Here is a 27,068-nt window from a genome sequence, read left to right as displayed (position 1 = left end):
TGCTGCCCCCAATACGTCTGTCTTGTGTGGTGCGTTGGTGCCTCTCAGGGTCCCTTGATATGTTGCAGAGGGTGCTGGGTTGCCACTCTTAGATCACACATAAGCCTCTCAAGTAACCAATAGATTGCTTGTTGTTGTTGTATTTTGTTGTTATCCTGTTCTGGCTGCACTCCAGCAAATAATTGAACTTGAGCAAAGTGGTTCATCAGCAGGAAACAGGGCCAAGCAAGTGGATCAAAGCTGTGCAGGACCTTGGACAGTTCCCAGAGACTATGATCTGCCCAGATGCCCAGATCAAAAGTATTCTTCTGGACTTGATGACTTCCAGAGTGAAGGGCAGGGAATTTGAAGAAGCTGCGTCTGGTTGACTTACACTGTGCATTCTGCCTTCCCCTAGCAGAGCAAACAGCCTTGGATGGTGTACTGGGCAGATTCAGGCTTATCCACACTTCCTCTTGTTTTGTTGCTTTCCCCCAGGGAAAACTGCTCTTTAGAGCTCAGTCAGAGCAAACAGCAATTCGGGTTTTCTCCAATTTGACATCTGCTCTTTAGTAATAAAGCAGAACAAATTTTCCCTGGGAAAGCTGCAGGCACAGTACAAGCAGAAGTGTGAATGAGCCCTCAAACTACTCTCCTGAAAAGACTGAGCACCTTCTTCCACGTTGGGAGTCTGGTAACTTCTCAGAGATGTTTTTGGTCATTTCCCTCACAGTCTCTATATCCAAAGGGCTTTGAGGTGATAAAGTCCCTTTGGCAGATGATTCTGGTTCAAAGTCATTATCAGAAGGTTTCACATGGGAAACAGTAAGAGGCTGGATCACTCCAGTTATCAGTTGGACTCAGTGCTATTTTCCTAGAAAAAGAGGTGCCGAAACTCACATGAACGCCATCTCTGTTCTCTTATAATGGCAATGGTGCCCACCTGAGAGGTGCCAGAACTGAGTTTTGCCTGAAAAAAATGCACTGGTTGCACTACTGCTCCAATCCAGTGCATGCCTGGACTCCAGTCAAGAGTTTTCCTCAGTGGTGCTGGAAGGACATTTTTTTTAATGTCTGAAAATAGGTGGCCTTGTGTTGGGAATAAAATTAAGACATTTTAACCAGTAAGGGTATAGTGGTCGATTGATGACTATGACCTATGCACGTTTACACAGAAGTCACCATGGGGCTTGTTCACAAGTAGGTGTGCATCCAGTTGTAGCCTCAAAAGTATATAAATAGAAACAGTCCTGAAAACTTTTAGCCAGTCCACTTGCCACAAGAGAAGGAAGTACTTGGCTGGCTCCTTCTGGAAACTGCAGTCACCCAAAAGAAATGATACTACAGCCCTGCTGTGTAACTCCTCTTCCATTTCAACCCCATAATTCAGATGATCAAACAAGCTCCTCCCTCTGTGTTCAGAAGCATGCCAAGCCGGGCATTAGGTTTCCTAATGTACACAGGGATTGTCTTTCAGCTGCCACACAGATCAGTGAATCCCTGTGGTTTGCAAGGTAAATGGGCTGAGGGCGTGTGTGCGGCTTTGTCCCCCTCCCCACCCTTGTACTCCGTGCAAGAACTGCATTGCGTGCTTTTGCTCCAGGTTGCTTGCTTTTGCTTGCTTGCTTCTGCAGCCTTGACCTCATGAGACAGGCAAATGAGGACATTACAGCACAGCTGATTCTATGCAGCTTGAACTGTGGTAGTGTTGGAAGTTGCTGCAGACGATGGTTAACAGGCATTATTTTTAAAAGGTGTTGGTCTCAAGTCTTGTCTGCCCAGATGTGTCTTGGTGTTCACATGAGAGACAGCACATATTTAGTTCCCGCCTTCATTGGAGCTTTGGGTAGGTAATCCACATTTGAGTCTTTGAAATGCATGTCAAGACTCAATCCCAGGGAACCTTCTTTCAACCCGAAGATGACTTCTGCCATCATTTTGTTGCACTGTGCATTTAAAGGGAATGATCTGAGCCTTCTTCGTCCTATCTGTGACAGGTAGCTGTCTCATATTGAGCCAGACCATCCAGGTTAGTGTTGCCTACTACACTGACTTGTAGAAGCTTTTGTGGGTTTCAGGAAAGAGATTTCCCAGCCTTACCAGGGAAAATATCTGGGATATTTTGCATGCAAGGCACGTGCTCTATGACTGAGCTAGGGCTGTGTTAGGCTGTGAGACAGTAATTGACTCAAGGTAACCCTGTAAGCGTTATGGGTAAAGAGATCTGCAAATTGGACATCCTACCAAGTCCTTGTTCTCATAGCAGTGTAGTGTGAGGCCCCAGGGCAGACAAAAACCCTTAGGTATCATAAAGGCCAGAAACTTTGCAATCCCGGATACAGCCTCTGCTAGGAACATTTGAGATATATGGGGGTTTATCTTCTATTGCTTTCCCGCCCCCCGCAACATGCTCTGACAAATCTCTGCTGCTGTCTTCTGCCATATAAAAGGATGGATAGTGCAACTAATGCAATTTAAATGAAAGCACTAACATATTTTACCCTCTGGTGCTCATGGAAAGCGCTTCTATATTTCAGGGGCAGCATTTGGCTTCAGTTGATGTCATGTTGCATGTAGTATTTGCTCCTGGCTGCTTTGTGACAGTTTTCAGAAACAGTAACATCAGGCAAAGTCAGTTAGGGACAGGGTTTCTGTAGCAAACCATCAGAATCAAGCTAGCTGCTGAAGTTAAAGCAGAGCAAGGCAAAAGGTAATACTGTCATTACAGTCCCGCCGAATAAATAAGGAATTCCTCCATTGGGGTTGAGTTTTATGCATATGTTGCATGAAGGGAGCTGCCTTGCATGTTTCCTCTTGTATGGCATGCCGAAATGGAAAGGGGGACAACCAATCTGGTTGCAGTGTGTGCTGCATTGGATAGAGAGCTGATTCAGAGCAGGGAGATCTAGATTCAAATTTCTACTCGTCTGTGTAAACGCACCTTCTCACAGCCTAAAGGAGGTATCCTAGGTGGCTGTGAGCTTCCAGGAGGATAAATCTCGTTTAAACCACCCAGAGGTCACTGTCTGAAGGAACACTCTGAACACTCATGTTCATTGGCTACATTCAAATGAAGGAAAGCTATTGCATCTCAACCCTTTTCTGGCTATTTGGCTATAACTTTTGATAGAATACAGAGAACTGAACTAACTTTGCTGCACTGCATTCTTCATTAAATTATCTTTCCATTGATATATAATTTTATAGTACTACAGTGGTACCTTGGGTTACATACGCTTCGGGTTACATACACTTCAGGTTACAGACTCCGCTAACCCAGAAATAGTACCTCGGGTTAAGAACTTTGCTTCAGGATGAGAACAGAAATCGTGCAGCAGCAGCGGGAGGCCCCATTAGCTAAAGTGGTACCTCAGGTTAAGAACAGTTTCAGGTTAAGAATGGACCTCCGGAACAAATTAAGTATTTAACCCGAGGTACCACTGTACTACAAAAATAAGTGGTGGTATGAGCCATCAAACCTCGGAAATACACTTTTCCCAAAAGGTTTCCACAGTTTTGGCCACTAGTGTAGATAATACGGTGGGATGATGCTGATGAAAAGGATGGTGTATGGCTGACTGGTGATGACAGAAACCACACCTAGAAAGGCATCTTTTCTCTTGTGCTGAGGATGGTGGTGCAGGGCTCTCTGAGATCCACTCGTTCCGCTCTCATAGAAACTGCTGGCCGTGGTGTTGCTACGGCTCCATGCGGTTTATGCCTCTTCTCTGTGTGTGCTCTCAGCCCGCAGGGGACACTTTGAATACTCAGCTGCATGCCAAGACACAGAAAATCAATTTGAAGCCCCAAAAGATAGAATGGCTGACGGAGAAGGTCACTAAACACTCACCAGCTGCTCTACTCCTTGAAGCTTGGAGGCAGATTCATCACAAAGGTCAAGGGTGCTTAATAAAAATATAATAAAAAATTAAAATCTGCCGGGTGTGCTTTAGTGTTACAAGGACAGACCTACAGGCAACTGCAGGGACTGAGCTGAGAATCTTCTCCTTGTCCATCATGAGTAAATGGGTGGAGGGAATTGCTTTTCGTATTGCCAGAACAGAACAGTGTTGTCAGAACTATCAGATAAAGGCTGTGAGATCCATGATTGTCTCTGTCAGGCCGCCAAAGCTAGGCCAAACTAGGTTAATTGTAACAGATTAGGGCAGGGTGAGCTAGGCCTCCAATGTACGGAAGCAGCTCACTTTCATTCCATACTGTTAGGGTGCCTGCTGCGCTTGTTCCTCTTTGCTTCTCACCCCCAAGGATGGCCTTCCATTGGATAGATGGGACATTTGTCCGGGAGTAGGCAGGGCTATTTACCCAGCAGCCAGGTATGCAAGCATAACCCCACACTGCTCACCAGCAACATAGCCAGTCAGCTTGACTCCTTGGCAGTGGTTGCACCTCTACAGCAACGACTGGACACTCTATGCATAAAGAAACTGCTCACAAATAGAGTGGTGTTTAACATTTCTGGATGTTCCCCATTCTGCACCTAAGTCTGTGGTTCTGCGCTCACATTCTTTGGGGAGTAACATGAACTCAGCAGGACCTGCTTTGGATTTGGCTATATGGACCAGCTATAAGGCCCCTTGAGCCCCATGGCAAACTTCTGAATGAGCTGCAGTACCTCCTCCTGGCCCATATTGGCAGCAGTGGATAGCTAGCTTAAGGCACCAGTGATTTCCCCTTTCTGGCATAGTGAGCGGAGTCTGAACATCTGGTTCAAGACCTCTGGCACTTTATACAGTGAAAGATTGTTTCCACTAATAGGTGTTCAGTCAAACTGCTCTGTTAATTTGTACCATCAAGTCTCAGTTAAGTGGTTTATAGCTTGTTAACATGTTTATTTAGATGTAAGTCCCAATGCAACTTACTTCCATTCAGTTCATTACAGGGAGATGCATGGGTGCTGCTGAGCCATGCATCATTTTTCAACTCTCTGGTAACATGTAGTTGAAATTTCTACTTCCAGACACCATTTCACTGCTTCCCGCTTGAAGTGGGTGGGGAAATGCAAACTGGTGATGTCTTGCTACATGTCTTTTCAACCATGCACCACTTAGAAGATTCAGTGGGGAGATGGTGATTGCCAGCCCTAAAGTATTTCTCTATAATTGGAAGTTTGGACGTAACTTATTTCTTAGTTCATAAACTTTCATGCTCAACAGACTGATTCATCAGATGCACAGAGGAGATTAGAACGTAGTAGCTTTATGTATTCATAGATTTAAGTACAGTGGAGGGCACATCAATTAGATAACAAAGTATACGTAAAGGCATTTTGACAGCTGAACTGAAATGCAGCAAATAAATTAGTCTTGAATGCAATTTTATAGATGGGGATGATGAAAAATGAGGCCATTAGTTTGCAGGATAAGATAGATCTAAAAGAACAAAACTGACGAGGGGAAATCAAACCTTAGTTAATAGCTTCTGACCTACATTTTCCCATCATTCATTGTTGCCCAGTGAATCTTGCATTCAACAAGCCTAGATGCTCACTTCACCATCCTTCAGGCCCACAGCACAGTCTGTCTGAAGAGGCAGTAGAGTTCTTACATCCCAAGTGTGGTCTAACACGCTTTGCTGGCATAAGATGTACCAAACATGATATTGGCGTTCTCAGCCACGAGACCACCCCTTCTTTAATTGTTGCAAGCAGGCCTCTTTGATTCTTTTTGCACCCTACCAGCTGAAACCCATTCCTTTCCTATAAAGAAAAAAAGTTCTTATATTAGAGAAAAGGGATCCGGTAACAGGTGCCAGTGGTCTTCAGTGAAACTAGATGCAGGTAGTCCTAGCAGGCTGCCCCACTTATAGCAAATGAAGTTCAAGGCGTTGTTTTCTACCCAGAAACAGACTATACTAAAACATTGTGATTTCCTAGCAGAAAATGTTATGGATCATTTCCAGTTGATATATTGAGACTTTTCTGACAACTATTGCCCTTATTCACTCTTCCCCAAGGGGGGTGTTTTGTTGTTGTTGTTGTTGCAGGCAGGACAAAAAAATGGCCCCCTGTTTAGGCAGAGAGTAGTAAATATCCACTTTTCAGTTGTTGTTTTCTAAATAACCAGCTTACTTTGGAGTACCCATTCCCAAAGTTCCTGATTCTATCTCATTGGGAAGTACCCTAACACTGTTGACTCCCCATTAAGTCATTGAAGTTTAACTATATGTCCATATTTCCAAGGACAACCAGATTAATGAATATCGCAGTGGAATGAATTCTGCCATTCCAACTATTTAGGAAGTGAGTTAGGAAGTGAATTAGTTTGTTCATTATCTGCAAACACTACACTACACATCTGCTCTCAAATCAGGATAATATATATATAATTTGCGGGGGGGGAGAGAACCATATATCATCCTTGCTCAAGATTCAGCCTTGAATATTAAATTCTTATTTTGAGAAATGCAAAGGGTTGTATTTACAGGTCTACTATCTCTTCTCTTCATTCTGCAAGATCTCCTTCCTTTGGCAAAGTTGAATTCCAACAGAAGGAGTCGGCAGAAGGAAAATATGGGATGCACATGCCTTTGTGTGTGTATTTTTCATGTACTTGCATACATTTTGGGCCTTCCCATTGCATTGGACTTGAGAGACCTTGTGTAATGGTCAAGGAATGCAATATTCATTTATCTTCTTCCGGGATCCAAATTTAATCTTGTATTACCCTTGATATAGCTACACAAGGAAAACATTAAGCTGGCCTCTGATTTTTCTTGGACTCTGCTTGGAATAAGCTGGCTAACGTGCAAATTATTTTGACAACTGATCCAAAACACAGGAGAAGACAAGTTTGTTGACATCTTGTTGGTGTGGTTTGAGGTTAAACAGGAAACTTTACAAATGGAGCATCATTACAATGCCATAAATGAAAAATGTATTATATAGTTTTTTTATTTGAACCTGTAAACCTTAGACCTCAAACACTGAAGACCATTACCATTTCCTCTATATTGAGATTAGGGCGATGCCCTTAAATCAGGTGTGGGGAACATGCAGCCCCACATGATGTTGGATTCCAAACCCCATCAGCCACAGTCAGCATTGCCAATAGTGAGGAACGATGGAAGTTGTAGTCCAACAATATGTGGTGGGTCGCAGGCTCACCCTGCTTTAAAGTGCAGCAACTCCAGCTGACCTCTTGAGTTGTTTGGTTGGGCCAACCTTGGATTAGAAAGGGTTTTGCATCTGAATTTTGACTATTTGTACACGTATGAAATTTGTTGATATTTTTGTACATCCCTCATTCCCTTTGGAAGCGCAGCTGTTCCCAGCAGCTGGGGTTTGAAGGGACGTGACTATATGTTCTGGCCATGTCATGTTCACGTAAAACTAGTGTCTTAATTCTACTTTTTAACACCTGGGAGGCTCTCCTAGAATTGTGTGTGTGTGTGTGTGCGTGTCTGTGTGTGTATGTGTGTTTTGAAAGCCAGAATCTGCTCTAACATTCTTTATTACATTAATGTTTGTCCTTTGTTTTTGTCTGCTGTTCTTCCTCGCTAAATGTGCAGTGTGTACTTTTTGGACAACTGCTTAATCTCATGATTTGGAACATTGCTTGGGTCATAAGTGTTGTTTTGCCACCATCACCAATGAGCCTTTTTTCCTTCCAAATTTCCTTCTCCCAGAAGAGATTAAATTCCAGGACATTCTTGTTGTATCCATCCAAGACATGAAGATGATAAGAGTGGACAGTAATGGTTGCTACATTTCACATTGCATGTGCACAGCTTTTGAATTTGGCAACTGTAGTAGAACCGAGAACTTTCAGATGGAGAGTAGATGTACAGTCTCATTAGCTGCATGCCAGTAGCAGACCAGATTACGGAAGGGGGAGAAATTTGGCTGGGCTTTCAATTTAATACAAATCTAGTGCATTCAACTTCCAGTATGCAAACTGAAACACAGCTATCCTTCGAGGTTCACACCTTTCCAAATTTTGCAGTGAGGTTCTTCAACCAAAAGACGTGTATAGGAATGCATATGTTAGGGACAAAATGCAGTTCAAAATGCAAAAATTGTTTGCAAAATGTTTGGCAAGACTGGATACAAAAATGCATCTAGGAGAACGCTGCACTAAAACGCTGATAAATTTTCACTAGGGCTTTTTTAAAATCACAAACTTGATGCAAAAATGTAGCAAAGGAATAAATAAGAAACAGAGAGAAACTGAAACTGGCAGCTACGTATGCCCATAAATCAGATTAATGCATATTTCAGTTTACTGCAAGCTGGTGCCCTCCAGCAAAGTCTGGAGGGCACCAGCTTAGGGAATGGTGATACAGCTCTATATACTTAACCATTCTTCAGCTATAACGCCAACAAGGGGACTTCCAAACATTTGTTGCTACTGTTAGACAGACAGTTCTTGAAGCAGGATGTCCTCATTAACCCTTGCAAGGGTTTTGACCTACTATTACTTTACAAGCACAAAGCTTCCCCTAATTCCCATGGGGATTCCACTTATCCACCCTGCTAGGAGGAAGCGAAACAAGGATTTACTCCCTTCTTCCAGCTGGACGATGTGGTTTGTCAGTGATTGAATCAACATGCTGGTCACTCACCATACACTATGATATCTGTAAGAAGTCATAACATGGAGATACATGACCTAAACATGGGGGGAAAGCTTATAGGAGGCAAGCTACCCTAAATTACTTACTGGTAAAAAATAATAATGAACCCTAATTCAGACCAGATACACATTCTGAGAATATGTTTCACTCCCTGCTTCTCTGTCATCAAATTTCATCCTTTGCAATCTATCTTCAATATCCAGGTCAGTTATTTGATGGCTGCTGTATCAAATAACTCCTTGAAATATACGAAAAGTCTCTTGGGGGGGTCTTTTCGTTTGCAATTAATGCAAACTTATTTTCATCCAGGTTTCTCCAGCTATTGGTTGTTGAGATGTTTCCGCCGCTCAGTAAATACATGCTGACAAGCAATTAAAAATCTATACCCCGGGATGCCATGCAGAGCCACTGAGCATCAGGGGAGCTTTGCAGACAATGGTGAGAATTCCTGCTTAATGGAAGGAGTCTGCTTTGCGTGTCCTGTGCCATGGAAGGCCAGGGGGACAAAAATAGCATTTGGCAGGCATGCACACTTCTACCACTTCAGAGTGGTTTGTACACATCAGTTATGCTTCATAGCTCCTGTTTTCCACATGTGACTATGTGGATGGCTTTTGTTTTGTTCAAATGAGAAATAATTCATGATTGGGGGGAGAAATGCTGTTTTTCCTCCTGTTTTCGCTCAACATATCCCGTGGCTTAAAATGGTTTGACTCTCATTCTCTCACCCCAGATAATTCTGGGAACTGTAGCAGTCTGAAGAAGCAGCTAGCAGCTTATCAAACTAAGATTCTTAGGAATCTTTGGGATATACCATGAGAGCAGTGGTTCCCAACCTTTTTTTGGCCATGCCCCACCTAAGTATCTCTAAAATGCTGGTGCCCCATCCCCGTGACATATAATTCTTATTATTTAAAAAAAAAAGGGGTACTCCTATTCATGCGGAGGCAGCCTAAAAGGCCATTACTTGGTCTAAAGAAGCTTCCAAATCCCCCCCCCTTAAAAATCAAATTGCTCCCCTATGGGGCGTGTGCCCCACGTTGGGAACCATGGCAGTAGAGTGAGGGCTCTAATGCCATCCCACACCTGTGCTTTCTAGGCATGGGTCTGAGCGGTTTTGCCTTTGCCCTGTCGCTTTTCCTGGAAAGCCTTCTCTTTAGCAATAAATCGGAGCAAGCAGTAGTCCCTGGAATACCCGGTTGCCATTTGCTCCATTTGCTCCGATTCAGACACATCAAGAAATGCTGCCATTAGGGTGAAAAATATTCCCCTATCCCCAGGGCTATTCTTCTAGAAAAAGAGGTACCAGAACTCACTATGAACACCTCCCTCGTTCTCTGAGAATGGCAGTGGCGCCCACCTGAGAGGTGTCAGAACTGAGTTCCTGAGAGCTGAATAAATAGCCCTGCCGGACGCGGGTGGCGCTGTGGATTAAACCACAGAGTCTAGGACTTGCTGATCAGAAGGCTGGCGGTTTGAATCCCCACGATGGGGTGAGCTTCCATTGCTCGGTCCCTGCTCCTGCCAACCTAGCAGTTTGAAAGCACATCAAAGTGCAAGTAGATAAATAGGTACTGTTCTGGCGGGAAGGTAAACGGCGTTTCCGTGCACTGCTCTGGTTCGCCAGAAGCAACTTAGTCATGCTGGCCACATGACCCGGAAGCTGTACGCCGGCTCCTTCGGCCAATAAAGCGAGATGAACGCCGCAACCCCAGAGTCGGTCATGACTGGACTGGACCTAACAGTCAGGAGTCCCTTTACCTTTATCTCTGATATATGGGGATAGATTTGGCATTTCTGTCTGTTGCAGCACCTGGTCCTTGTTTTTGTGTCTCCATTATGTGACCTGTTGTTGCTGGTGAGTAGCAGTTTTATTTTTAGGGGTGTTTAAGTGAGGGCTTTCCTGCCACTCAAAGCCGGTGCGAAGGAAATGTCCAAAAATGGCTGTGGATCCTTAATGATACATTGGAGTTATACATGACAACAAATGGTGTTCTGTCACTATTCTGCCCTGTAATATGCAATTTCTGGATACCAATTTGACCTACTTAATCTGCTTCTTTACTTTACTGTATGGCTGTTATGGTCTGAGAAACCCATAAGATGTGCATCTCTGTTGAATGGACCAGAAGTACAGAGGGGGTTGTACCTTAGAGCTCGGATATAGGCCATGGATTTTGTGGTGTGTTCTGGATAGTAGCTGGAAGCATGTAGATATGTGTAGAGGTCTGTAAGCTTCTAATATAAGGTGGTGCTTATTATAGTTATTATTATGTTTCCTGCTTGGCAGGGGGTTGGACTCGATGGCCCTTGTGGTCTCTTCCAACTCTATGATTCTATGATTCTATGATTCTATGATAGTGCTATTTGGTATACCTTTGGTATGGACTAATCCTGGCCTTGTTCGGTGGGGCAAAAGTTGTCAGACTTTTGGTGATCTTCTGAGATGCCTCCTGTCTGTGAGTCCAGAAGACACCTGAAGAAAACAGTTACTGAAGAAAATGTTGGTGGATGAAAGATGATAAGTTAGGCCAGGGCTTTTATTTTTTCAGGGGAAACTCACAGGAATTCAGTTCAGGCACCTCTCTGGTGGGTGCCATTGGTGTTCATTGTGAGTTCCGGCTCTTTCCCTAGAAAAACAGCACTGTGCTAGGCCCATGGCAATTAGAAAAAATCCAACAGCAGTATGTCATTGCATGAAATAGCAAGTTTGAAAGCGAATTTGCAGAGAAGTACTGTAGTGTCTATATTGCTTTTGTGTCTGGAAGTGGGAGAGTTTGCGACTTAATTTGTGGAAGCAGGAAAGTAAATGTTAAAGCATATTTTAAAGTGAAGCCTTTGGGGAATTGGGGAGACACACACTTGTTAATATAGCTATTCAAATCTATGCTAGAAGCAAGAGAAGAAAAATAAATAGTCCAAGGAAACTAGATATATCCATGGGTATAAAGACTTCAGCCTGTGCTCAATCTTGTTTTCAGTCAGAATTTTGGAGCTGTTTGCAAATGGACACCATGAGGGCTAGTGGCTTGTGTTTTTTGGTGTGTTTTTTTTCAAAAGAGAAAGCTAAGATTCTCAGAGTAAAAAAACCCCCAGAGTTTCCCCATCTGGGACATTATAAGGAATAGTGCTTTCTATGATAGATCTAAGAGCATTATATATCTAAAAGCTGGTCATTTTGGGAGGATTAGCCATCTGTGTTGACAGGCTGTTACAGCTATACTTACAGAAAGCAAGCAGGATTTGTTTTAAATATGTCTGCATTCATTCTGTCAGCACATCAGATGCTTGATGCGATGTGGTATACAGGACACGAGAGTGAAAGTCACTCTCATCCAAAGGTGATGGCTTTGGAATATGTGTGCAGTCCATTGGGGATACCCATGAGTAGAATAACAGATATATAATGGCCTTAGGGTAGCTGATTTGGGTACATGGAGAAACAGAAGTGTGTCCTAGTCTGGTTAATGCCTGGAAAGAGACTGCCAAGGTTATCCATGTATGCTGCTCTGAGCTTCCTCAAAGAAAAGTAAGATATGCAAGGGTATTGCTATGTCATGGGTCAGAGGCCCATGAGCAATATTTGCATAACATTTGCACATACTAATTTATTTCTAGCAACTTTCAGAGGGAAAGCAACCCTGTAAGCAACATATTATTTTAAATTAAAGTTTTTAAAAAGCCAGGTGAAGAGGCAGGAAGTCTGGGTCCAGGTGCAGAAGAACCAAGGATCGGATCCCCTGAGTTGCTCCATTAGAAATGCCCCCTGTATATTTGTAAAGAGCTGTCCATTTTCTGGATTGCTTACTCAGTGGCAAAAGTTTTTGGAGAGAAGCAATGGATGGTAAGCACCTGCTTTTGACTCAGGGTAGACTGCCTTGGAAATTATCAACACGCCTGAGTCAGGACCATTGATTTCAACAGGTCTCCTCTGAGTAAGGCTTAGTTGAATGCCACGCAATACGTGGTTACTTTCTACCCAGGCAATGAAGGGAAAATCCCCAAATATTTGTGTCAGTGAGACTTCATTAAAACCAATAAAGAAAAGAAAATATAAAATATTTAGATTGGTATGGTGTGTCAGAAGAACTGACACAGATTATATCGCTCTCATTTTCTGAGCAGGAAAGCTACAGAGACTCTCCAGCTCAAGGGAAGTGGGGTGATGGGAGAATCAGACGTTCTGCTGTCTCCTCAACATGGCAGCTGCATCCCTTGCAGCATCCCCTCTCTACCTTCTTCCTGCCCCACCATCATGGAAACCTAGGAAGTCGCTTCATCGTAGTCACACCCTATCTCAATATTGTCTACACCTGTCAGTTGCTCTCCAAGGTTTCAGGCATCAGCTTTATCCAGACCTTTCTGGGGACACCAGGGATTGAGCCTGAGACCTTCTACACTCAAGGCAGGGGTCCTCCCCTCATAGATGACACTTGTGGACCTGTCAGCTTTGGCAATGTGAGCCTACAGTTCAAGAAGGACTGTGACGATATTTGCATGTTAGTTTGAAAATAAGCCACGTTGGGCAATATTTGGGAAACCATGAATCATGATTTAAAATTAAAATAAAAAAACAAGGAAATGTTTCAGACAGCATCATGAAGGCAAGAAACAATTTGTTCAAATGTGGTGTGCAGTATTAATGTGAGACTTCCACATTCAAGTCATGTGGCTAAGATTGGAGTAGAAATCTACTGTTTCTTGACAGACAGAGAAAGACAGAGACATAATTTTCTTCCCTCTAAACCAAGGAGCCCCTGCTGTGACAGGGTTATAGTCACATGCTGTCATTCACTTTTGTTCTTTAAAAGGTTCTTTGCAAGTTGCTAGAGGTCAGATTGCGAATTGATCAGGTCAGGAGAATCACTGTCTGTCTTTTCTTCCTCTTTTTTTGGTTTTTAATTAAAAACCTTTATTTGCAATATTTCCTCTCCATCCTTCTCACCGGCAACTTGGCAACTGATTTACCTCTTTAAACTTTTAACCAACCCTTTGCAGGCGCGTTAATGATGGGATTCGATGTGCTTTCTTTGGACAACGCGGGTTATTTACTGCTCATTACTATTGGGACGTGCTGTCCATTGAAATGTCGATACCTAAAAGAGCCAGTGGGGGATGAAGGTCGGAGGTATTAAGGTCACAGAGGTCAGAGGTAAATGTCACTAAATCCAGACTTCTGGGAGGCTATTAACACCATGCTCCGTCAAATGCAGAAGTGTAAAGACAGTGTCCAATTGTTTGCAGTGATCTGCCTGGGGCTTCTCTCAGCATTTCGGAGCAACTAGAGCCAGGAGGCCAGTGAAGTCTGGAGCCTAATCTTTAAAAGATGCTTCGAACCAAGCCCAGGGCACTTAAAAACTATTCAATGCTTCAAATGTGGGCACTGCTGCCCCAATTGTGTATTGGCACAAGCTTCCCAATTCGGCATCCCTGAACTAAGAGGAGGTTTTAGAAGGCATTGAGATGGTAAGAAACCCACTGGGACCTGATATAATCCAAAACTTGTAGAAGCACTGCAAGGTTAACACGAAATGTCAAAGGAAGTATAGAAAGATGGCGTACGTCATCACAGCTCAGTGTTCAGAGTGGCATGCCAATGCTTATGAATGTTTACCATGACTGTATAATACTAGCAGGATGCTCACAAAATTCTAGGAATGTGGAGGGAAATGTAGCTCCGTTGCACATAAAAGGTTCTAGATTTAATTCTAGAATTGGGGTTGGACCAGACTCCAGTCTGTACTCTGGATAGTCGCTACCAGTCAGTGTAGTCAATATTAAGCTAAATGGACCAGTGGCTTGTCCCTAAAATAGGTTATAGTTTCTAAGTACAAGAAGGGCTTCCACAGAATCATTAAAGCTTATTCTGTAACTCTTGTAACACAGGCGCATATCTTTGCTAATTTCAGTTTGCAAGAACACAGGTTTCTTATACCAGATCCATCTAGCCAAGCATAACGCTAAGCAGTGGTGTAGTGTTTTGTTCATGAATCTGGGGCTTGCACCATGGCTGCAAGGAAGGGATTGGTAGCTTTTGCGTGGACTGGTGGAGTCCCCAGATCCTGCACGGTCCCCCCGTCACGTGGAATAACGACTCAAGACAACGTGCTATGGGATTAAATTGGCCACAACTTTATTAAATTTCAAATGTGGGTAGACCTTGGCTCAGGCATTGGGCGTTCTCCCTCCCCGGTCCCCAGCCGAGGACCTAGGGAGCATCAGGGTTATCCAGTGTGTGTGGGGGGATGGGCCGGCTCTGGAGAACATATGTTCAAGCAGAGATGGTCGCCCCCGTAACGCCGCCGCCGCAGGAGAGAGCAATGACGACCTTTCGGTGTACGGCCAAAGCCTCCCTTCAGAAAACCCCTTTAACAGGGAACCCTGGTATCGCCGCCGCAAGAGGAAGATGGACAAAAGGATTCCGCCCAAGGCCTGATACCGCCAAAGTTGTGACGTTTTGCTACGGGAAAGGTGAAACCTGCCAATGCAGGGAAATTCCTTTCCGGCCCTTTAACAGCGACCTTAACGTAGCAGCACCCTCATACCTGTGAAGAAAAGTTAACCTGCAAAACCTGTGAAGAAAAGTTAACCTGCAAAATAAGACATTAACTGAGGGTGGGTAGGGTGGGAGAAGCTCTGGAGCCAAGTGAGGATTCCTAGGTAAGATCCTCCCTCTATTGTGTGGGCAGGTAATCCCTCCCCCTACCTAGCCTGGTCTCCTTGGCAACGCTTCCCCCAGGTGGGATTGGGCAACTGACTGAGGTAGGCGGAGACCTCCAGGTATCCCACCTGAGGGAAGGCAAAGCCAAGCCTATGCTGTTGGGGCCGCTCCAGATCTAGGGGCTGCACGCGTCCACGCAAAGGGCGCCCCCCATTTTAAGCGGGGAGCGGTCATTGCTTCCACTTTCAGCTAGTCACAGTTTAGTGTTGTATTGGAACCCTAAACTGCACTTAATCTTAACTAGAGTTTAGAGGAACAAGTGTACTTTACAAACCACAGTTTGAGACTAATGTGTTTCAGTAAACTGTAGTTAAGACTGACCACACTTTATGGGGGGGGGTGTTTTTGGACTAATGATAAAATGTAATTAACTGTGCTGGAGAAGGAGGGATAAGGAAACAGGCAAGCCTGAGGTCTGTGCACATAACACTAAACGGAATTCAGTACTGAGTCTAAACTAGATCAATAGATAGTGATTGGTTGGTGGAAATGCTGTTAAGTCTGGGGTTATGGTTGTAGTAGCACCAGTGACATTAAAGCCATGCATGTTCCGTCCCAAGCCACAACACAGAGAGTTCTTTTTGCTGTACCGAATACCTTCTTCAAACATAGTGATACTCTATTTTCACCATTTACCTTTTCCACATTTGGCCCTGCAAACTGCTTTTGACAGTCTTTTCTGTACAGCTTGAAATATGTTGTTTAAAAAGGGGGTATCCTCCCACCAAAATTAAGAACTTTCCAAAATCTACATGTTGTCGACTGGATATAAAGCTTTGCTGGATATGAGAAGCTAGTTGCACAATTTCTCTGAATTTTGATCTAAATCGTTTGGATTTAAAGTTTGGCTTCTCCCCCCTAAGAAATGGTTCCGTTTCCCACCCTACCCAAGGGATTGTAGAATAACACAGATTCATGCCCAATCAAGCAAGACATTAGAAGCTTTCAGATTATATTGGCAATGTACTGTGAAACAGCCATGCATTTTAAGAGCATTTGTTCCAGTTTCTTATTTTTTAATACTTCATAATAACTATAGCAATATTATCTTCATGGGACAAACAGGCACACCCTCTCTTGCTTTGTTTTTTTAAGTAAAGATGATTGAGCCTTTTGGCATCCATCCCTTCGGCCTGTAGCCTGTGGTGAATTGACTGGGAATACAGGAGGCTTTGCAGGCATAATTGCATATCCTTAGCTGTTGCAGCAGTAGGGCACAATCCCTCTGCTATCGGTCACAAACAACATCTTGCTGGGGCAGAGGTTGGTGCTGTGTAGTAGAAAATAAGCAGGGAAGTTCTAGCTCTTTGTTGTTAAGTCGTTTAGTCATGTCCGACTCTTCGGGACCCCATGAAGCAGAGCACACCAGGCACTCCTGTCTTCCACTGCCTCCCAGAGTTTGGTCAAACTCATGTTAGTAGCTTCGAGAACACTGTCCAACCATCTCGTCCTCTGTCGTCCCCTTCTCCTTGTGCCCTCAAACTTTCCCAACATCAGGGAGTCTTCTCTTCTCATGAGGTGGCCAAAGTATTGGAGCCTCAGCTTCAGGATCTGTCCTTCCAGTTTACACATGCCTTTTTCCTCACACTACAGGGATAATATCACTGGCCTACCTTATAGGATTGTGAGGATTGCTGAGGTGATGCATATAAAGCTTTTGCAGAGCTTGAATTGAAGACCACGTGATTCATTGATGAGGCTGAGATAGACCCAGACACACACACACACACACACACACACACACACACACACACCAATATCAGAATCACAGCATTCCTCCCTATTTATTTACAATTCACTTTTGGGGATGCAAAATGAGGAACCTGTTAGGGACCAAACAACTCGAACCAAGGACATGAGTGCTTTCTTACCTGTGCACCAGGCAGCAACAACTGATGACCCAAGATGCTTCTCATTCACACGAATGTGGCGCATAAAAAATGGGCCCATGGCCAGGCAAATAACTGTTGGGGACACAACATCAGTGGGATCATGTCTGGTCAGACGTTATGTCTACCATATGGCTGCACTCATGTGGGAACGCTGCCAAAGGAGGTGCTTCTCAAACTGTCTGATGTGATGCATCAGCCATTTCCTCTCACCCTATGTGCCAGAGACCAATACCATATTTGGTCCCTGAAGCATCCCACCCAACCTGAACTGTAGTGGAGTTGTTGATGACCAGCAGCTGATGGTTTGCAGATCACCACCAGTCTGTGGACCACCACTCCAGGTAGTACTGGTTTGCAGCATCTGAATGAGCTTCCTTTTGAACCAAGGACAAATAAAAGCTGTTGATGGGCACTGTCAGAGATGTGATGCTGTTCAGTGGCAGAAATATTATTAGCAGTGTCATTAAGTTGTTTCTTAATGGCCTGTTTTGGAAGGCAGACAATTACCGTAAGCCATATGGAAATTAAGCAGGAACTGTTCCAGTGTGATCAAACTTAGCCATGCACCACTGTTCTTTTTAAGAGAGGAATTCATTGGCTTAATCCTGTTTTCTTTTATCTAAGCAGTGCCAGCATAAGTAGTCGCTGAAAGGCAGCAGTAGCTGCTATGGCAGATAGTGTTATACTTTTGAGGTACAGATGTTTGTCTGAAAGGAGTAATGCATGTTCCTGGGGCTTCCCACCATATAAATACACAACAATATAGTCGTTCTTTGCAGTGGCTTACATACGGTGTAGGGACGTGGGTGGCACTGTGGGTTAAACCACAGAGCCTAGGGCTTGCCGATTGGAAGGTCAGCGGTTTGAATCCCCGCGATGGGGTGAGCTCCCATTGCTCAGTCCTGCTCCTGCCCACCTAGCAGTTCGAAAGCAGGTCTAAGTGCAAGTAGATAAATAGGTACCGCTCTGGCAGGAAGGTAAATGGCGTTTCCGTGCACTGCTCTGGTTCGCCAGAAGCAGCTTGGTCATGCTGGCCACATGTACGCCAGCTCCCTTGGCCAATAAAGTGAAATGAGCACTGCAACCCCAGAGTTGGTCACGACTGGACCTGATGGTCAGGGGTCCCTTTACCTTACATATGGTGTACATGAGAGTTGTCACCAACATTTAGTCTAAAGTTACTTTCAAAATAAGTGCAGTGGTTCTTGACTAGGAAAAACATCATAATCATTCTGCTTAACATTTGTACAGTGGTACCTCAGATTACATACACTTCAGGTTACATACGCTTCAGGTTACAGACTCCGCTAACCCAGAAATAGTGCTTCAGGTTAAGAACTTTGCTTCAGGATGAGAACAGAAATCGTGCTCCGGCGGTGCGGCAGCAGCGGGAGGCCCCATTAACTAAAGTGGTGCTTCAGGTTAAGAACAATTTCAGGTTAAGTACGGACCTCTGGAACGAATTAAGTACTTAACCTGAGGTACCACGGTATAGCACTTTGCTGTATTCGAAGTGTTGTGCATGCATTCTTTAGTTGCAATCCACACAACAATCATGTAAACGTTACAAAGTAAATATAAGTCAGTGCTTTAAATGGAGGGACTTCAGCTGAGGTATAGAGTGTCTTGCCTAGCAACTCCTAATAAAAAACACCCTTTCATGTGTCGGTGACAGATGCTTGTAGGAGCATCCTTCACAGGCACCGAAAAGTGGCGCTACTAATTTCAGTGGCAGAGTGGACATTTGGAAGCATCTGCCATGCGGCTTAGGTGTGAGCCAGCCCTGAAAGGCAAAGAAAGAAATGGCCGGGCAGAAACAGAACAGGGAGGAACAAGTTCAGCTAGGGAGCAGCATGGCAGAAAGCACTCTTCATTAGGCAGTTCGCTGGCATGCATTCCATACATTAAGGCAGCATTGTCTTATTAAGGGCTACCGCTGTTTCAGGAGTTCCTTCACAGAGGACATTTGTATGAACGTCATTGGCTAACCTTAGCCAAGAGAACAATAACAGAAAAAAGAACAATAACAGAAAGTGGGGCAAGCCCATTAGAGACTGATTAAAAAGCGGAATTCATTGCAAGCAGGAGCATGTTTTGAACCTTTGCAGTGGCAGAATGAGGTTGGTTCTGGAGATAAGTGACAGGCAATTTCCTCAGAGTGGCCTGGTTTTTATGGTTATTGTGTGACTCTCATTAAGGATTCAATTCATCTTGAATGCTCCTCGTGTTGAGGCAGTCAGGCATTTCTCAGAGTGCGAAAACCGTGTGCGCATGCATGAGCAAGAGAGAATTTTTTTTGCCATAGAGGATTGCTCCCACTTAACAATAAGCTGTGAAAATGACTGTGTGTGTACGCATTTGAATAATATTTGTTTAAATTCCGGGTCTTCTGAGCCTTGTCGCCATCTCTTTGCAGACTCAGCCTCTGAACTGGTGAGTTGCAAGTTGTGTAGCTATGACCGTTCACTTTCCCGTCTCAGAATCTTGTGGAGTTCTTCCAGTCGTCTCTTCCAGCTGCAATTCCCAGAGTGGTCCCTTTTCCCAGCGAGCTCTGAGGGTGTTTGTTTGTCACAATCAAGCGGTGTATGAATTTTATCAAATAAAATAAATAGTTAAACTATGGAAATCACTCCCATGGGAGGCAGGGATGCCTATCAACTTATATGGCTTTGAAAGAGGATATACAAATTCATTGAAGATAAGGCTATCCATGAAGATGGCTATGCTTTGCCTCACAATTGGAGGCAGCATGCTACCAGTTACTGGAAACCACAGGTGCAGAGAGTGCTCTTGCCCTTGGCTTCTGCTTGGGAGCTTCCCATGGGCAGCTGGTTGGCTGCAGTGTGAACAGGATGCTGGACTAAGTGGGCCTGATCCAGCAGGCTCTTCTTATGTCCTTGCACTAAATTTAAAAAAGAGAATCTGTTGTGTGTGTGTACGCCTGTGTATTCATGTGTATTTTTCATAATAACCAGATGTGTAGGTTGTTGGGATACTGCTGGGAAGACGGGGGCATCAGGCAGGCATCAGGCCCCCAGCTGGCTCCAGCCACCTACCAGCACCTGGTCTCCCTCGGAACAGCATCAAACAGCGACACGAGCCTCAGATACATTTAGAGACCTGTGCACGCTCTGTCAGCAGAGTGTGTAAATCACCTCACAGCAGAAGAGGCGGACAGAGAGATGCGCAAGCATATTTGTACAGCACTTTATTCAGCATAGTTCAGGAATAAAGGAAAACATGTCTGCATCCCTTCGTCTCTGGCAAAACAGCAGTAAGCAAAAGCAACATACAATGGAAGTTCCCAGCAGACTGTGCTGGATGTAAACAGGCATGTGATACACAGCAGTCATGCCTGACCCTTTTAAGGTGGAACGGAGCTATATCCTAACATAGGTGTGCTTGAGAATAATGCATGTGACAGGGGGAAGAGGGACTGTCCCTTTGTCCCTCCTTAAATGGTGCCCCTGCATTGTCTGCCTTCTTGCTTTTCTTGGAATCATAGAGTTGCTTTTCTTGCCATAGAATCATAGAGTGCGAGGGCCATCTAGTCCAAGTCCCTGCAATGCAAGAATCTTTCACCCAACGCAGGGCTGAAACCTACAACCCTGGGATTAAGAGTCTCATGCTCTGTCGACTGAGCTAGGGAGCTTGAAAATGAGCATATGACCAGAGGGCAGGTGGGGAGCCTATGTGGGAGAGACTTTTGTTACCAGGCCTAAACCTATGACCGTCCGAAGCATCCCAACTCTCACTAAGAGGCAGGTGGATCAACAAGGAAGGCCTGTTTCAGTGAGCTTATGGGAAAGCCTTTTGCAAAGGCGGTGGGAACACTGAATCTGGAAGGCAGATGCAGCGGCGCTCGCAAAGTGACGGCTGCTATGACAGACACTGTTTGTCATGGTGTCGAGCCCAGCAGCCTCCTATGTGTGTGGCTTTTTCTTTCCCCAAACGTGAGCTGACATAGACAAGCTTTCGTGCCTCACACTGCCCTCTTTCATTAGCCAAAGACAAAGAGCTGATTATAGGCTCCGTTCTTTGTTGTGATCAGTCACCTGCCTCTCTGTTTCCTATGCAGTGGAACTGCAGCCACAAACAGGCTTGTGTTGCTAGAATGGGGCTCTTCATCAAAAAGTAGACTTTTCACGTGAATTAATAACTTAATCCATTATGATTAGATGTCCCCTTCCCCTTCCCTCTCCTATTTAGTTCTGGGGAAACATGACATGCCAAAAATCTTTTCATAGTGTTGCTCACTGTCCAGTCTAATTTATTGTTTAATAAAATGAATTCATGTCAACTGCTGGGCCTTGTTAACTTAATATGATGAAAGCTAACAGTCTGCTCAGAAAACTGAACATGGTAAGATAGAGTCATCTTTTCTTTTTTATGTCCTATGTTGTTTCTGGTCAAACAGTTTTTGTGACTTTCACCTCATTAAAAACAAAAAAATAACCCCCAAACACTATTGTCTGTCTCCATTTGCCTCAAGTAGATCTGAACAGTTTTCACAACATGATGTTTCTCTTTCCCTCCTTTGTTTAGGTGTAAAGGAGCATCTCATTACGGCCTTACCAAGGAACGAAAACGGCGTTCGCAGGATGGATCTCCCGATTCTAATGCCCCTTTAACTGTAGCTGCCCTTGGCCCTGAGCTCTCTGCTTCTGCCACCATCGCCTTAATGACAGATGAGCCAGGCCTAATCAATCCAGCCTTTAGCACCACCTCAGAAGACAGCCAGTCAGGAGCCACCTCTGCAGATCTCCACAGAAGCAACCAAACTAGAAGTAAGAACCAGCGAGAAGCTCCTCAGATTTTGCCCACTTCTCCCTGAATGACCCCTCTTCTGTCATATATACTTGTCAGAAGACATTTCATACTTTTTGGGGAGCAGAAAAACCTGATATTAAACTGTGGGGGGGGGGTCTTGAGATCCTAGCAGAGCAATTCAGATCCCAGGGTTGGGTTTTGGGGGCGTTGGGTCTGTGCTGGCACCAAATTGGGGGGACAGAGTGCCTTAGGATCCAGTGAATTCATGCAAGCTCTGTTTCATCTCTGCCCTGCCTCCATGAATATCCCATCTTGGTGTTCTGTGCTGGCTATTGCTGGTGGCAGCATTCCATGTACCACACTTACCATGAAAGCCATGGGAAGCTCTATAGTGATTGACGCAACCCCCAGGCTGGTGTGTGCAAGTGCATCTTAACACCCTCCAGCAGCACAGATCAGGGGTTAAGGTTGCTCTATAAATCAGCTAATGGTCACACAATGTACAAAATAACACAAATTTTCGGTGGAAAGTGTGCTACCAGTGTTCTAGACATCAAAACCAGGAAGGCGTTATGAAACATTCAAAATCAGATTCTGATATGATCTCACTGATGATGAAATACTTGAGATTTCACTATGGTGTGGGGAAGTTTAGCAGCACAAACATACCCAACCTTACATTTCTCCATTCATTTTGCATATATAGAGATGTCACAAAAGCAGCCAAAGGCTTTGTAATACTGCGTTGGGGTGGTAGAATGAGAATAATGAGATGCACAAGCTGCACAAGAAGTGCAGGAACTTCTCAAGTCATGTGCCTTACCTGAACTGTCAAATACCATACAGAAGCGAGTCATTTTGTATGTCTTTCACCTCTGCATATACTTCTGTGTGACATCTGGCAATGCAGTCCCAGGTTTTGTTATTGATTCTAGCTCCGTGTTATCTGAGCATCACATATCACTACGTAACAATATCCAGTTTTCGGCATGCTTATCTGATCATGGGCCCACAGAATCTCTCCTTTTTATGAGTTATTACTGATACCATATGAAATCTGTGAACAAAATTGGAAACATAGAGAATTGCTGTCAAAAAAAGTGCCAAACGTTTTTGAACCAGAAAATGCACCGATTCAGGAAAATAGTCTACCCCTCCAGCAACCTACAAAAAAAATTGAAAAATCAGTTCAGCTTTTTCCTCGCAGTAGTACTGGCTTATATATATTGTTAATTTTTATCTTTCAGTTTGGAATTTGTTTATTTATTATCAACCCTCAAGAAAAGGAGGAATGTGTTACGGATTCATTAGGCCACATTTATAATAGTGGGTATTGTTTGAAGAATAACAATTTGGCCTTTGAAGACACATTGTTACGACTTAGTACTGCTCTTTGAAAATAAAGAGGATAATAGACTATTCCAGCAAATTCAGGGAAGGAGTAACAGCTTCTTACAATGAAGACTCTCAATGCCCCCCACTTTTCTTTTCTTTTTGCAATCATGTGACTTTGGCATGGCATTAATATTATTACAAATGCTTCAGTTATATGAACTATACTGGTCAGAGTGAAATTCTGCAGTGCCAGTGCTAAATTAATGCTTTTGGGGACTATTGTGGAATTGATAATCAATATTAAGCCCTGCGAGTCCATTTTGGGGGACGACAGGTACGAAATAAGAGGGTGGGAGGATATATGTAACTGTGAGCAAGGGCAAAAGTGTCTCTCTCTCTGTGTGTGTGTGTATTCCTTTAATAGTTCTCAGAACAAGTATTTAGGTCTTTATCCCAAACCTACATAATTTTATTCCTTTTAAAAATAAACCTCTCTTTCCCTTTGCTGCAGCTCGACATTTTGAACGTTCTTCTATAAGGAGCAGGTCTTTTAAAAAAATAAACAGAGCTTTTAGTGTTCTTCGGAGGACAAAAAGTGGGAGTGCCGTTGCTAACCACGCCGAGAGAGAGAGGGAGAGTGTTGACCATTTGGTTGCCCTGGAGGAAGGTAATGATTTTTATTCTTAAAATGTTGTCTTTTTAAATAGTTGATTGTTTAATTTTAACATGTGAAAACAGAAAATACTTTGTGGGAAATTGTATAGGAATCTTGTGAATGCTGAATTCTTGAGCCAGAAGTTAAAGATGTTATTCTGTGCAACAAGCTCCATAGAAACTTATAATAAAAATAAAAATATACCCCACCCATCTGGCTGGGTTGCTGTAACGTACCTTTCCTTACAGCTTTCACAAGACAGTTTGCCATTCGTGGTGTCATTGGCGTGGGTGAACTTAGATTTCTGCTTAGTGTTTGTTTCTTTTTCATTGGGTAAAATGAACTTAAAGAAAAATAAAATTATTCACCATTAGAGGTGAGAATAGGTTTTCTTCCATGGATAGTGTACTACATACAAGGGCCAGCACGCCTATGAGGCAGACTGAAGCAGTTGCCTCGGGCGGCATCGCAATGACGCAGTGCCCCCACATCATTGGAGAAAAGGTTGCAGTGATGGCTTCAGAGTTCCAGAGAGATATGGTGGAACTTGGAAGCCACCACTGCAACTCCCATGGCGGGGGTGCCACTAGCAGAACCTGGAAACTGCTACCACACAATCCCAGTAAGCGTGACTTTGACTGGGGTGAGGGCACCTTACCATTTTACCTCAGGCAGCAAAATGATGGGCCGCCCCTGCATGCATATTCCCCTGTACACATATAGTCAATTCAGTTCATCTATATCCTCCTCTTACCCCCTGATCCTAAAGCTATTATTGTACCTTTAATGCCAACAACATGGGAAGGTGTTGAGGGATATACAGTATATATACAGAGGAATGGTATGTTTCCTATACAGCAGAGCTCAAAGGATTTATACACTTAGCACATCTGGTAGGAAGAATAAATGACTAATCAGAATTGGGCCTCATTTCATCTTCGATGTGGGACTGTGGAGACTGTGGTTTTGCAAGGAGAATTCTGGGAGGATTGTGGGTTTGAAGGAAACAACATTTAAGCAAGGCCCCAATTGCCTGTTGGCTGTCAGCTGTCACCATCTAGCTTCTAGAATCCTCCTGATCCATCAAAATTCGTGTTCATTTAATCCTGTCAAGGTTCAAGAGCTGGTTGTTTCTAAAATTATATTTCCTATTTCATGCTCTTGCTGAGGTCAGCTGCAGTTCAGATGGTTTAACTGCCAGTATTATTTTAACTTTCCTTTCTGTAGCTGTCAGCTTAGCTTCAGTTTATGTCTAGACGTATGTCCCCTGACAATCAACATTTAGTCAAAGTGTGATTTTAAAAGATCTAGGTTTGTCTCTTTTATCAAGGCCTACACAGAGAGATAGGGAAGGTAGAACCCCACAGGGAGCAAGAAGCTGTCTTCCTTAAGCCACCTTCCCTAAGCAACATTAACAGCTGCCCATGCAAGAGCAGCCTTGAGACACCAGTAAGATATGAGAAGTAGCAGGCTCTTCATTTTAGTAACCGTTGTATATGTTTGTGAGGCGCTGAGCCCTGTCCTGTGCCTTCTTGATCTTCTGCCTGTTTTCCATTTCCTTTTCTCCATTACACTGCAATTCAGAGACTGTTTCTCTGCTAAAGTGAGGTGGGATGGGAAATTAATGGAAAATGAATTTCTGAGGTGTTTCTGCTGACAGGAATTAGTCATAGAATCATAGAGTTGAAGGGAGTAGTGCAACCCCCTGTGATGCAGGAATCTCAGCTAAAGCATCCATGACAGATGGCCAACCAACCTCTGCTTAAAATCCTCCAAGGAAGGAAGGTCCACCACCCCTTGTGAGAGTCTGTTCCACTGTCGAACAGCTTTTACCATCAGAAAGTTCTTCCTGATGTTTAGTCAGGATCTCCTTTCTTGTAGCTTGAAGGCGTTGGTTCAAGTCCTGCCCTCCAGAACAGGAGAAAACAAGCTTGTAGTCCTATCTTGTGAATGCTCACAAACACATCAATGCCCACCCATGCCAACAATGTAACACACACACACACTTTCTAATCACACCTGCAGTTTGGTGGTTGCCGCAGTGGGTGACCGTGTCAGTTTCAGCAGCAGTTTCTGTGGCAGCACTGCATAAGCTGCTGCCACTGTGACCGAAGCAGTTTCGTTGGCGCCTTCTGCGGTGGTGCTGAGCAATTGAGAGGTGGTCAGAGTTTTCCAGAACAAGAAAGAGCACCCCAATCTGCTCAGATGTTTTGCCAGCACTTTAGAGCATACAGAACATTTCACCTGTTTGTGGAGCACCCTGACCACTTATCAATGGCAGTAGCTGTATGCTGCTTCAGAAGTCAGTGAAGCCATGGTCAAACCAGCTACAGTGAAAAGTGGTATTATTTATGAGGGGTTGGTGGGCCAGGTCAGACCAGATCCCCATTCATGTAAATCGAGGTTTCCCAGACTTTTGGACTACAACTCCCACCATCCCTAAGCTAGCAGGACCACTGGTTAGGGTGATGGGAATTGTAGTCCCATTGGAGACTCAAGTTTGAGAAACTGCTGTAAATCATTCCTAATCATCATTCCTGATGTCCACTGGTCCCTCTGAAACTTTATGTGGCAGGTGTCAAACTATTGCCACTCTTGTCTTTATACATGTTTCCTTTTGTGGCAGAAATTAGACTTCACTCCTTTATTTTTAACCAGTGCTATTCAAATGAACATTTTCTAGTACAATCAAGATACTGATTCAGAAGTCTGGTATCAATTTTATAATGTCCCTGTAGATGGAATAGGCTGAACTAAGAGCTCATCCACACTTCTGCATAGAAAACATGAGTCTGGGTGGTTTTCCACTTCCCACGAGTCAAAGCAGTTTTGCCCTTGCTCCACTCCTTTCGCAGGGAAAACCTGCTTTTTAGCTCTATAATAGGAAAAACATCAGTCTGGACAAAAACAAAATTGCCGTTTGTACTGACTGAGCAACATTAATTCTGAACATTTATTTGCAAAGGACTGGCTGGCTTGAAATTTGTTCCAGAAGACAATGAGCACATAGCCTAACAATCTTCGCTGAATTCAGAGATCATACACACCACATATATTTCATCACAAAGATAACTTCTAAAAACAAACAACTATTTGCCTGGAAATTCAGGTCCATTGTATGGGA

At 43.9% G+C, this 27,068-nt stretch overlaps 1 protein-coding gene across 8 annotated transcripts in view; it reads left to right on the top strand.

Moving 5' to 3' along the window:
• Positions 1-27,068, top strand: part of LNX1 (ligand of numb-protein X 1) — a 118,256-nt gene that overhangs the window by 55,063 nt on the left and 36,125 nt on the right. For all 8 annotated transcript variants that reach the window (XM_083459883.1, XM_083459887.1, XM_083459886.1 and 5 more), the window contains 2 exons: positions 21,730-21,971; positions 23,801-23,956. In XM_083459883.1, coding sequence (XP_083316009.1) covers positions 21,730-21,971; positions 23,801-23,956 — 398 coding nt within the window. The remainder of the gene's footprint in view (positions 1-21,729; positions 21,972-23,800; positions 23,957-27,068) is intronic.

This window comes from Podarcis liolepis (assembly GCF_965112155.1).
Source record: "Podarcis liolepis genome assembly, chromosome: 9".
NCBI lineage: Eukaryota > Metazoa > Chordata > Lepidosauria > Squamata > Lacertidae > Podarcis > Podarcis liolepis.
Note: the sequence above shows the minus strand (reverse complement) of the source record. Positions and strands in the feature narration are given on the sequence as shown.